This window comes from Cryptomeria japonica, chromosome 7 (genome assembly GCF_030272615.1).
Source record: "Cryptomeria japonica chromosome 7, Sugi_1.0, whole genome shotgun sequence".
Classification (NCBI taxonomy): domain Eukaryota; kingdom Viridiplantae; phylum Streptophyta; class Pinopsida; order Cupressales; family Cupressaceae; genus Cryptomeria; species Cryptomeria japonica.
This window is the reverse complement of record NC_081411.1, coordinates 598054498-598068278: the sequence shown is the minus strand read 5'-3', so window position 1 is coordinate 598068278 and position 13781 is coordinate 598054498. Positions and strand designations below refer to the sequence as shown.

The 13781-nt window shown below is 34.8% G+C and overlaps 1 protein-coding gene across 2 annotated transcripts in view; it reads right to left on the bottom strand.

Annotated features, from left to right (window-relative positions):
• Positions 1 to 8655, bottom strand: part of LOC131079304 (uncharacterized) — a 45327-nt gene extending 36672 nt beyond the window's left edge. Inside the window, exon 1 of one of the 2 annotated variants that reach the window (XM_058017212.2) lies at positions 8463 to 8655. In XM_058017212.2, coding sequence (XP_057873195.2) covers positions 8463 to 8510 — 48 coding nt within the window. In that variant the 5' untranslated portion in view covers positions 8511 to 8655. The remainder of the gene's footprint in view (positions 1 to 8462) is intronic. The other variant, XM_058017211.2, reaches the window with a different exon arrangement.
• Positions 8656 to 13781: the final 5126 nt, after the last annotated feature.

Genomic DNA, 13781 nt, shown 5'->3' with positions numbered 1-13781 from the left:
CAGATCTGATTATGGATTATGAGTAGTAATCTGATTACAATACTTATCTCAGTTTTACCTTTAGGGCTAATGGCATCTTCAAGTGGTTTCAGATCTGCCCCTTAACCAGTTTCAGATCTGCCCTTTAGTTGTATCAATCAGCAACCAAGGATTTGATCTTGAAATGACTTGTATGTCTCTAGCTGATGACTGTAATCAAGTTCAGAACAGCAGGTCCTTCAATTGGCAGATCGCTTGATGAAGGCAACTCCCTTAGCAGCAGAGATGGATCGCTTTATGCCCAGCAGATAAAAGACTAAGTTCACTGTCCTTCAGATTCAAGTTCGCTGTCCTTTAGATCAGATTCGCATTTGTGAGAGAGTAGATATGATTTTCTAAATGAAGTCAAGTTGACCTTTATTTATATGAGGTGAGGGATCTAGTTAGGTCGGCTTTGACATTAATTATTAATTAATTATTAATCTTTTCCTTTGTGCGAATTGCCTTTTGATTATAGGGTCGGCCCTATTTATAGGGAACACGTTTCCTTAGTGTGGCGTGAGGATTTAGATTAGGGAGTGGCGTGTGGGTGAGGGCCCAGCCCTGCACGTTAAAGAGGAGCCAACCCTTTGGGCGGATTCCAATGTTGCCTAAGGCAATTGGAATCTGTCCCTCCTACCTAATTACAATCAACACTCTAGTAGCAAATCCTGATCAGAAGAGAAGAGATCTCCCAAATGCCCACTGATTGCAACAGACAATGTTGTGGTAGTAGCAAAACTGACTGTCAGATGGATCACAGCAAGAGCCTAAAGAGTGGCCCACAAGAATTAACAATTGCAATGACAAAAAGCCATCAATATGTTTAGTCTAATGAGAAAACCTAGTATATTGACAATGAAAATAATGGGTGATTTTCTTAACAGATTGGGATGGAAAGATTGAAAAATAAATTGAATGAATGATTCAATAATCGGATAATCTATTCAACAATATACAAGCGTATATAAAGAGATTACAAGGACTACGTTCTAAATTAAGAACAAGTCGTTTAAAGTGAACTACTAAAAAGCTAAACGCTAAATAAAGCTTAAAAGCTAATTAATCTAAAAAGAAAAAGCTAAATGCTAAATAAAGCTTAAAAGCTAATTAACTAAAAAGCTAAATGACCATTAAACAAGGAACTAAATATAGGTGACTAAAATATAATTAAATATTCTAATACCCTCCCTTAATGGTCATTCTATCTACTAACTACCCTACAGAAGACACTGCAAGTCTTTTGATCACAAATGAAAAGAACACTCTGCTATAGTGGAGACCCTCCCTGGATCTGAAAAGTGTTAATGACCAAGAAAACCAAAATCCATCCAAGCTAATGTAGCATTCACACGCGAATTAGAGATCTGGCACACACGAATTACTGAAGCCTGAAACAATGATTTTGAGGAAAAAATCAACACCCTTTTGCAAAAGAGTACCAACTCCAAAACTGACTGCAAAATACCACGGTTGCAGATGTTCGCCCTGGCAGGTGCGACCCAAACTGACTACAACAAAGCACGATTTTGAGGAGAAAATCGATAAACCAAGAAATCTAAGGTTACAAATCATCGTTTTTGTGGAAAAACACAGTAAAACCCAGATAACTAAAATCTTACGAGAATATCACAGATTACATATGAGATAATTTTTAAGGGAAAATTATAAACCCTACGAACAATTTTTGAGGAAAAAATCATGAAAACCCTCCCATGATTTTTTGTGGAAAAAATCAAAAAACCGACAGACAATTTTTCAGGAAAAAATCGTGAAAACCCTGGGACCTGTAAGACGAGGTCAGGCCTAAATCAATCTGATAAAGGTATGAATATTCAAATATCGTGAACATACACTGTTTCCAGTTGTGGCAGCTGTTGAACTTTTGATTGTGTTCCAACATGATGTTAGTCAAAGATGCCATCACGAAAAAGGAGGTTGAATGAGGTCAACCTAGTGAAAGCATGAGACAAAAGAATCTGATTCAAAAATCAGAATAGAAGCAGTTGCACAAAAAATCTGAAACCCTGGAGGAATTCTGGCACGAATTCCAAGGCGCGAATTTTGAGGTTTGGAAAAAACCCAGAAATTAAAAAAATTCTGCAAACTTAAAACAGCAAAAATCCCAACGTCCACAGAAATAGCAGAAATTGTGAACTGTTTTTAAATTCCAAGGCAAATTTGCTGGCACAAAATTCGAGGCACGAAAAATGAGGCATGGAAAACGAAGCACCCAGAAAAATATGAGACCAATCCAAAAAAGCTCTCGAAAAACCCACCAAGAATCTGAAAACAGAATGCAGCTCCAACGGCTCAAAAATCGAGGCACGGAAAACGATGCACCCAAAAAAATTTGTTGATGACCCAATTGAGATCTCGAAAAACCCACCAAGAATCTGCAACCAAAATAAAATTTCGACTTGATCTGAAGGGTCAAAACCCTAGTCGAAAATTGCAGAAACCTTAGGGAAATTTTCAATCTGCAAAAAAAAACTCCAGGTTGCAGGCCCGAAATCTCCAAAACCCTAAAAAAAACATGAACTGCTGCCCAACATAGAAATTCGCCCACAAACCAAAAAGCCTCAAAAAGCCTTCTAAAAAGCAAAATCGTTTTTTTTATAAAAAAACAATTAAAAAAATCTAGAAAATATTCCAAAAAGAAGGGCATGAATTTTTATTAAAAAATTCGCCAAACTTTAAAGAATCCCATTGACCCGCTTTGATTTTGCTCTGATACCATGAAAAATAAATTGAATGAATGATTCAATAATCGGATAATCTATTCAACAATATACAAGCGTATATAAAGAGATTACAAGGACGACGTTCTAAATTAAGAACAAGTCGTTTAAAGTGAACTACTATAAAGCTAAACGCTAAATAAAGCTTAAAAGCTAATTAATCTAAAAAGCTAAATGCTAAATAAAGCTTAAAAGCTAATTAACTAAAAAGCTAAATGACCATTAAACAAGGAGCTAAATATGGGTGACTAAAATATAATTAAATATTCTAATAAAGATGAGCTAATCCAACAAAGGTCCAAACCTCCTCTCTAGGATCATAAAGATTATTTTGGTGGCAACATTACATGAAGAAATTGGTTAGAGGTCTTGAAATTTGTCTACTTCTGCCATTTCAAGGATTAAGACAAGGTTTGTCATACTAATTAGCCTTGGCAATTATTTTTCTTGGTAGGATTCTTCTACCATACCTAATAGGTCCTCATTTATTGTTTCCCAAAAGTCTTGATAGAGGGCTGAGAATTCATCCAAACAAGGGGCCTTCTAGAAGTAAATAAGCAAGCAACATCTTTCAGCTCTTGTTCCAAAATAGGATTACCGAGGGATTTGTTTTGCTCCTTTGAAATTGATAGGGGTACATGCCAAAGGACTCTTGATTGCTCCAAACTCTTTTCACACAAAATTCCTAGTATATTTGTTGGAAGAAGTTTGTGGGCTCAACCACAACATTGTCAAGTTTGCCAATCTCCCTGTAATCATTACAGCCAACAAAAGAAAAAGTGTTCAAGCCTTCTATAAAGGGAACCACTCGATGAAAATTTGTTTTCAAGGCCCCTTTTTGCTAAGAGAATAAAAGGTGGCGCTTAATTTTTGTTCCCAAGTATGACTCACAAACAAGAACCTAGGGCTTGGTGTTCAAAAAACCAACAACTCAAAAACTCAAGGTTCAATGACTACTAGAGAATTACTTGCCAAATAAATATTATAAGTTTTTTAATTTTATTTTCAAGCTCCACTTTTTTCTTTTTATGAAATAGTTTTCATTTTCTTCCTTTTTCTAAGAAGGAATCGTAGCCTAGCTTACATTGTTTTTTCCTTTTTTAAAAACATGTAATGGTAATCTACGATTACATTATTGTATTTATTATTTTTCTAATATTTTTTACCTTAAAATATGCAAGTATAGGTATACTCTATAATGGCTGGAAGTTCTAGCTCATTGGGCCAATGGTCAATCCAGGATTTCAAATTTGAGAAATTATCATTGCTTTGGCAACATGTAACAATGATTTAGCAATTTACTGGAGATGGGAGTTATGTTTGGCACTGTAGTGAGTGCATGAATGAGTATAGGAGCTCCTATAGTCAAGCAAAAGCCCATTTGTGTGTGACTGCCAGCCAAAGAATCAAAAATTAAAATTCAAAGTTGGCTGACCACAAATTGTTTGCCAAAGGGGCAAATTCTTGCTTATATCAAAGAGAAAGAGGAAGTACATGATGCTGTTGAGAGAGCAAGATTGACATCTCATCTTTTGGCCAAGAACAAATCCTACAATCCATCTATAAGACCATCCTCCACTACTCCAATAATGGTTGCAACAAATCCATTTCTTACAAAATCATTTTCTAGAAAAACAATAGCCCCTCCTTTGCAAGAAAAAAAACCACAAATGCAAGCTATTAGAAAGGGCAATTAAGAATGAAGAAAGACAAAATTCTTTGGTGAGCACATTGTGAGTTGCATTTACACCAATAGGCTTCCTTTCAACCTCACTAGATCACCATGTTGGGAGGTATTGGTTAAGAGAATTAATGAGACGCCCACGAGGTATACGATTTCCAGTTATGAAAAGTTACACGCCACCTTTTTGGCCTAGGAAAAAAGTTTGTAGACACTTAATAGCATACAATTAAGGATTCATAGCCCAAAACGAGGGTGTCCATCATTTTAAATGTATAGAAAGATTACAAAATCAGGCCAGAAAGGTGCCACCCTACAGAGATGTGGAACTTAGTAAGCAGTAAAAGGCAACGTTCACTAGACCTTTCCCTAAACTAAATGTAGAGATTATAGCCATGGGTGAGTTTGGGAATTATATATCTTCAACAAGTCACAACCTTAGCAGTATTCAAGACAAGTACAAGAACACTCATGCATGGTTCCAAGTGATGCCTCCATGGTCAAGGATTTGGTTAACTACAACCAGTGCTCCCTGAAGATGTGTCCCCTGTCCTGGTACCCCCATTTCCTGCAGGGAATGTTTCCGTGACTTGGGAACACCTAGGAAACATCCCCTCCCTGTCCCCTTTCCATACCAAAAAAGAAACGTTTCCAAAACATACCTGAATGTGCAGGGGACATCAGGGGATAGCTAGTCGTCCCTACGACAACCAAGGGACATCTAGGCATCGCCCAATCGTCCCAGGGAGGGTAATTTAAGTTGAGTTTAAAAAAAAGGTTCTATTTTAATTAAAGTCTGTTAATACCCATATATGGTAGCTAAGCAAATTCATGGAGGGGTATCAAGTTTGCAGCTCCAAAAAATAATAATGGCTGATAATTGCTCAGCCAATAACAATCCAAAATGTTAAATAGCAATCTATTTTCAGTGCAACAACAAAAGAATCCAGATATTACAATCAAACTTACAGATCTTAAATGATTTATAACTGATACAACAGATCTACAGCAATTATTAAATGGTTTCACTGAGAGGACAGGGATATCATATGAAGAGTGGACTTTTATTGCTGCAGATTCAGATTATTTAATGTATGTTTTCATTTTGGATAAGATAAGGGTTGTAGAACTCCTCCTGAGCATCAACTCACTTTCTCTTACAAATTTTGACCTGTAGATTAAAATTTTATAAAGGAAAACAATACGACCTAGATCAACTGCTAAGTACAACTGTAAATCAGATACCATGTTGTTCATCACTACTTAGAATTCTAGGATCTATGACCCAGTTCTTCTGTAAATATAAATAATTATTGTATCGGTCTCTATCTGATTTCATACTATTCCAGAACAGAACATGTATATGTATATCCCTAGAATGCATTAAACTTGACATTTCTCAAATAATTATGACCCAAGGTACTGGTTTGGGTTTGGATAGCAAATTTATTTGTGTTTGTGTTCATTTGTTTGAAAAATAATATATAAAAATCATAAATATATATGTATTTTTAGCCTACGAATACCACATAATAAATAAAACCACCATAAGAGTAAAAAAAATACTACAATGTCAACTTGACAAACTCGAATATCATGATATATAACATATATTCATTGTTCAATATTAAAATGATGAAATCAGCAATCATTATCATATGGGCTTTCAAAAAAATGAGGTTAAGCAACTTTGTTTTAGTGTTTCAAATAGTTTAGATAGGATGGACTCACTTTCTTTTGTTTTTCTATGTTTTGTCATTTTATAGTTGAAACTTGCAGCCTTTGGGCATTTTGTTATAATTCTTATATAATATGAATTCACATTGAGAATGAAAGCATTTTAATTTTGTAAATATGTTAGTCAATTCTCATGTGAAATCTCAATTCAAGTCTAATGTTATGTATTAAGCTTCTATAATGTCTACAATGAATGCTTTATCAATGTTATGAAATGAATATTTTAAATTTCTCAACATTGTTGAAAACTTCCTTATTTTTTAATATCTGCCCCTTGTCGTCCCTAAAAATGGACAAAAAGTACCCCCCATACCAGAAACACATCTTGTCATCCTTTGCTATCGCCGTCCCCAAAACTTGGGGAAGCATAGACTACAACCTATTACTATTAAACTTCTATAACAAGTATCTATTTTTTTTAACTTTATAGTTTTCTTTGGTAACTGTAATGCTAAATGTTGTATTTAATTTGTCTCGCATCTCAACAGGTTGTGAGTTCCCTTTGGCCAAATACATGTCAGCCACCATCAGTTGAGGGTTGAGACAAATCACCACATTTCAAAAGAGGAACAAATGTGTCAACTTTGCTTTCAGGAGGTAGAGATAAAGGATCACTTTATTTTCAGGTGCACATTTTTTATGAGCAATCTGGAAGATTCTAGAGTCTCTCTAAGGACCCAAGGGAATCTTTAAAAACTTCCTTTCGACATCACAATCAAAAGGCTTCACATGGTACATTAGAGAAGTTTGCATGTATGGATATCATCTCTTGAATAAAGAAAACAAATGGATGCTTTTGCTAACATCAGAACTATTTCCTCTTCCTTTCCAGCCAGTTTTCTAAGTGGCTCAAAACATGCATCTAATAGTTCTTTAAATATTAAAGTTAGTCAAAGAAGGAGACTTTCAAATAGTGGTGACAAAAAGCATAAGGATTCAAAACCCAAGAGATGTATAATTTGAAATATATGCTCTTAGAGAACTACTTGTAATACAGATTTTTTTTAATTTTATTTTGTTTGAAAGTGCGATAGAAACTCTATCTTGATGTATTGTATTAAAATTTATCTTCTGTCTCGTTATCCTTTGTGGTCAATTGTAGACGTTAATTATGACTTTTAGTTCTATTTCTATAAATAAAATAAAATAGATTTGACTCCAGCCTTTTATATAGGAAAGAGAGGATAAACGGCTAGACATTACTAGTACATTCTCCCTTAATAATCCAAGCTAGATCTTTTTGAATCAACCCGTGGTGAATAGTTCCACAGGAATGAAATCTACACAATGCTCATTTTAAAAACCCAAAATCTTAATGACGGAAAACAAACTCAATTTCTTTGGTACATATTAGAACACTTATTTATAATAATAAGAACTTTCTCCTCAAAGATTATATTAATAGAGCTATGAAATTGATAAGGAATTTGGATGTTGAGGTAAATTCATCGTCTGCTTTGTTCTTTGTCTTTTGTCAATAATCGTGGCTCCTTGGAACCGAGTGACGTCATCTAAATGGATGTCAATTGCATTTAATGGAGGAACGGTCTATCTAAGACTAGACTGTATACCATTGATTCTACTGTAAGCGGGAGCCTATTCTAACATGGACCCATTATCTCTTTATAGAAATCTAACAATACATTTGTAAACCGATGAAAATTAGGAATTTCGATTTAAATTGATTAGTTCAAAGAGTTTTAAGGCATCTACGCTTTGGCCGTTTACATATTCGCCAATCACCGCATTCTCTGCAAAGGCCTTTCGACAAACGGATTGTGCGTGTTTTACCAATGTTACTGTTCGGAAGCCTTCTGTGAGACAGCCGCCTGCGCTACTTTCATTCGACATGTTGTCAAACAATTCGCGTGCCTCCGTATGAGGTCGCGGCTGTAGACAAAATTGGCACGGTGTTTGAAATACAATGGCCACAGAAGCTTAAGCCAAGTTGGGAAACAATAAAGGTGACTTCCCCTAATTTTCCCCTAAACAAAATTCATCCTAGGAGAGGCGCCTGGATAGTTCCAGATGACTATGCTTTGAACAAGAGATGTAAAGCGGGTATTCTAAGCTCAGACGCAGACTGATTTTTTTTCAGGGCCAGGCTGCTGTAGAACTTTGTATTCTAAAAAAATCTTTGATTATACATTATTATAACTTCAACCCCTTCAAATCTTTAAGAATACAATCTCCTCGATACCCAATTCAAAAAGAGCTCGTATTGAAGCAGAAAACATTGAGTAAGCATATTGAAGTAGAAAAACGCAGTCAGTGAAGAAGCGTACCTGTGTTAGAGTTCCGGAATAGCCCATGTCTTTAGCTTGTAAAGCCATTTTTAATGGGGCGCACTGTTTCTGCTGCTTCTTTTCCGTGCTGATTTCAGAAAGAGGGTGGAAAAGTGTATGAAGGGTAGGGATTAAATTTCAGGGGAGTAGGTGGCATACTCCACAAAAAATATATATTATTTTAAGTGCATACATTTCTTTTCACGGGTGAGAGGATGGTTGTGCTCTTGTTATCTGAAATTCCTAACCGGCCTGAACGTGGTCCATAAATTATTGTGTGGTTTTGAAAATGTACTCAGGAAATTTGCATACCACTATTTGGTTTTGCACATCCATTAAGATATAAATGATTTTTAAAATGTAAATATAAGAATTTTTTATTTTTTTTTCGATAAAAGTGGCAGAGCCACGAAATTTATTAATTAAGAAAGAAGATTTACAGAGCTTGGTTCAAGCGGGCATACTGGCGGAAAAGAACCAGGAAGAAAATCTCCGGTTGTGCCCGAGTAACAAAAGTGAATTATCGTAAAGAACTACCCCACCCTCACCCATGATAATCCACAATCCTTTTGACAAAATACATCGAAACAAGTTATACCCCACCCAATAAAGCCCTTATATATCCGAAGAAAACCCAGGGGAGAAAGGGGATAAAGAAGAGGGACCAGAATAGGTTGCAACTGAGGAGGAAGGACGGTCCAGGTCTCTGATACCAACCGCAATTGTAGAAATAGAAATCATAACCGCAACATCATCTGTGGAAAGCAATGTAGAATCCGCACTATTATCCAATTCTGATCCAGTAATCCCTGCGTACCTTCTGACTAAGATCATTATTAGCAGATATGCACACCCAAGAGTCACAAAAATCAAACAATATAGAAATGAATGTGATATGAAGCCTCAAAAAATTAAACATCCATAACATCTTAATAAGAGGATATGAGGAACCAAGAATGTCACCAAACACAAATTAAACCGGACGATCTGTATTGTTGTAGTCCCAGTGTCTAACGTGAACTTGACAAAGTTAAATGGCAATACCGAAGTCCATATCCCAAAAAAGGAGGGACCTCCACTGAAAACTTATGAGAGGAAAGAGTGAGAATAAAAGCCATGCCTATATACTTTTATAAATAAAATCGTCCTTCCCCAACAAATCAAAATTAAATCAGATGTAAGAGATGACTCACATCTACTTCCTGCTGCAAAACAGGGTCATCAATAGCTTTATTTGCCAAAAAATATGCTAACAGGTTTGCTTCTCAAAAACATTGTTTGATTTCGAAGGATTGAAAATTAGAAATAAATTAAATCCAATATGAAATTAAATGTTCTCAATAAAAAGATGCTCATATTGGCTACTTTCTTTATTATTAGTTTTTTGCTTTTCTTACAAGGAATGTGAAATTAGAAACAAGAGCAAATTAATAGTAGGGTGTCAATTTTAATCAAGGGAGTTTTTATTGTTGGACATTGTAAAATCTATTACGTATCTTTGCCTAATGAATAGATGATAAAGATAATTGATACATGCTAGTAATCTTGAAGAGATTGCAAATGTGTCAAGTAATGTGGTGTCTTCTTTAGGATGGGGTAGGATATACCATGATATCAAAACTCATAGTGATGTCATCATTTGTGTGAACAACTGCCTCATAAATATAAACAGTAAATGCCACAATAAACATATTGTCTAGACACATTATGATATAATGGACCATGATGACCTTAATGGAATAGTTGTGAAATGAAAAGCAAGCATGTACAATATCAACACAAAACAAATAATATACAAGCAAATGAGAAAGGCAAACAAAGATTCACCTTTGGCAAAAACAAAGGCCAAGGTATTGAAATCGTGATAATGATAGCAATGTTGTGTTAGGAGTGACATATCTTTAAAAAATGATGTTAGATTGGGAGCAATTGAAATGAAGTAAAGTAAGTGGAAACAACTTTTTGCACCAATCTAAGTGGGGGAGATAATGCAAAATCTTCTCTTAAACCCTTGTCAATTATAGTGTTAGATGCACATTCATTTAACTTAATGAAATATACAAAACAACAATAACCATAACAACAAAATTTACATGGGGAAAACCCCCTCGAGAGAAAAAACCCACACTCTAAAAGCACAATTCCTTGTATTATTAGTAATCACAATGAGGTTACAATACAATCACAAAGTTAAACTCATTCAAGACTTTTCAACAACAACAAGATTTTGGAGTGATTTTGATAGCATTATAGTATTTGTGAAATCTTCAAACCTATACTACTTCATAAAATTAACAAGTACCAAATAAACAATACAACACAAGACAAGATGGATGCCTAAGATTGTCACATGGCAAGAATCCAATATGTGCATGTCTATTATGAGTTTACTTGACATGCACAGCACCTGCATGCATGCAACAACCTTTTATGAAGTGTAATGTCATAAACATGACCTAGCCAATTTGCATTTAACATTTTAATTCCCTCCTCCTCGTGCATAGGACCCCTCATGAAGCAATGAATTTTTATGCATGCAAACACCTTGCATGCATAGGTGCCTTCATCCTATGAGGCACACCTATCATAAATCAATCATATCTATCTCTTCCATGCATCATATATTTTCATATCAATTGTCATAATCGGCCAAAAACTAAACTCTTACAACTTATGAAAAATTGCCTCCAAATTAACCTCCAATGGGGTCCACCGAGTGGGACACATACTTCCATAATTATAGCTTACATGTTATACAATCCCATCCATGTAGGATACCACCTCAACCAGTAGGTCTCACAAAATGACATAATATTTTGTAGGCACAAAACATTAAGATGAAATAAATAATTAATTACTAAGATGTGCAAAGGTTAAGACACCCTAATCCCAACATTCTCCCACTTGTTGAAGACCTTTCAAGAGTCAACATGCAATCAACTATTAGGGATCGTGAGGCCCATGGAATTGAAAGACCATCAAAATTTCTCATTTTTTATTGTCTTTGTCAATGCATCTACAAGATTCACCAAAGAGTAAACCTTTTTTCCAATTTCAGCTTCCCATCTTCTACCATGTCACAAATGAAATGGAATTGAACAACATTATGCTCTATTCTGGAATGGAAATTAGGATTCCTTGCTAAACATATGACACTCTAACTATCATGAAAGATAGTAATAATCCCTACATCAAGCCCAACATCTGAACATAAATGTCTAATCCAAATGGCTTCCTTACAAGCACGAATAACTGTCATCTACATTGCTACTATAATGGACAACGTGAATATAACTTGGAACTCACTCATCCAACTAATACAAAACTATATATGGAACTCTAATTGTCACAACATATAGTAATCATCCCTACATCAAACCACAGTTTGAATGTAAATGTCTAAACCAAATGGCTTCCTTGCAAGCATGAGTATTTGCCATCTATTGTTCTTCTGTCACAAACAAAGTGAATACAAATTATCTCTTACTCATTCAACTAGTGGATCTTCTACTATCAATATCACCTACCCAACTTGAATCCAAATATCCATGAATACAAACTAAATACCAAGGTCTAGTAAGACAACCATAAAAATGTAAGGAATATAAAAACTCTACCAACAACACACCAATGTATCCAACTAGGATTATCCATAAGTCAACTTAGGACACCCACTACTTAGGCAATGTTTGCCCTTGTATAGACCATGTGATACATCAAACTACCAATAGCATTCACATACGATACTTGTTTGGCCTTGTATGGACCATGGGATGCATCAAACTACCAATAGCATTCACATATGATGCTTTGTTCATGTCTTCCATCTCAGTAGAATATTTTGGAAAATCCTCCACAAATAACTTTGTTCCTCATAGAATAGGAATTATAAAGGATATAAAAAAATGTCATGTTGAGTCTCCCCAACATCAAGTTCGCATAATTTCTCTAGCTTAACCAAATATTTCTACTACCTCTATCTCTTACGATCTCCTTTCCCAAGATGTACCTAGATATACCTAAATTTGTCATCTCAAACTATGTTGACAAATAAAAATTTGAGTAAAAAATTAAACCCTTTCCATTCCTAAAAAATAGAATATCACCTAAATACAATGCAATAATGAGAAAGTGACCATTAACCATTTTATAATAAACACAATGATCAAATTTAGACCCCTAAAATCTCAAACTCAACACAAAGGTATCAAACTTTTGATACCACATCATATGAGAATGTTTCAAACCATACATGGACTTCTTCAACTTGCAAACCGAATTTTATTTACCTTTAACCACTAAATGCTCTAAACTATGACATATAGATTTCCTCTTCCAAATTGTTGGGAAAATAGTGTCTCAGCCTTGCAACAATAAAAGGTTATTGTTTATAAATGAGTGTGGGGGGTTTCGTATTTATTGCAACCAAAAAGTCTAAGATGTCTAAATAAAGTCTTATGACCCAACCACAATTCCATATGAATTTTATCAACATGGGCTTATTTAGGAGACCGGTTAATCAAGTAGCAAGTAGTGGCAAAAGCTTCAATCCATAACATTTTTTCTAGACCAACACCACTCAACATACTCCTAGCCTTCTCCGCCAGTGACATGTTCACTCTTTCTACAACTTCATTCTGTTGTGGATAATATGGAGTTGTCTTATGTCTATTAATGGCATGATCTTTACAAAATTTATCAAAACCACTAGATAGAATTTCAATGCCATTATCAATCCTCGAACATTTTTTTTTATTTCTAGTTTATAAATCAACCATTGCTTTAAATTCTTTAAATCAACCAAAAACTTCAGATTTACTCTTTATAAAATATACCCCATGTCCTTTTGTTATAATCATCAATAAATGAAACATAATATGTGGATTTTTTAATGGGAGGAACATCTACAAGACCAAAAACACCGAAATAAATAAGATCCAACACACCACAAGATTTATGGGAACTCAAGCACAACTGAATGCAATTTTGTTTTTTTTCAAAAATGCAATGCTCATTCATAGAAATCAAAACCAAGATTATAACTATTCAAAACTTCAACAAGGTTTTTATTTTTCAAGGTCCTTATACCCTTTTCTCTAATGTAGTCAAGCCTCTACTGCCATAACATGGTCTTATTTGCAGTTAACTTTGATTCAAAAGAAAGAGAACCCTTTGATACCCAAAAGCCATGACTAATTGTTGAAGCTAAAACCATCACCTCTTCCAATGAAGTATTCAAATATTTACTTTTCATAAAAGTTCTATTACACTCAACAATGTATGCATTTGTCTTAGATAATGTGCCAAATCTAACACCTC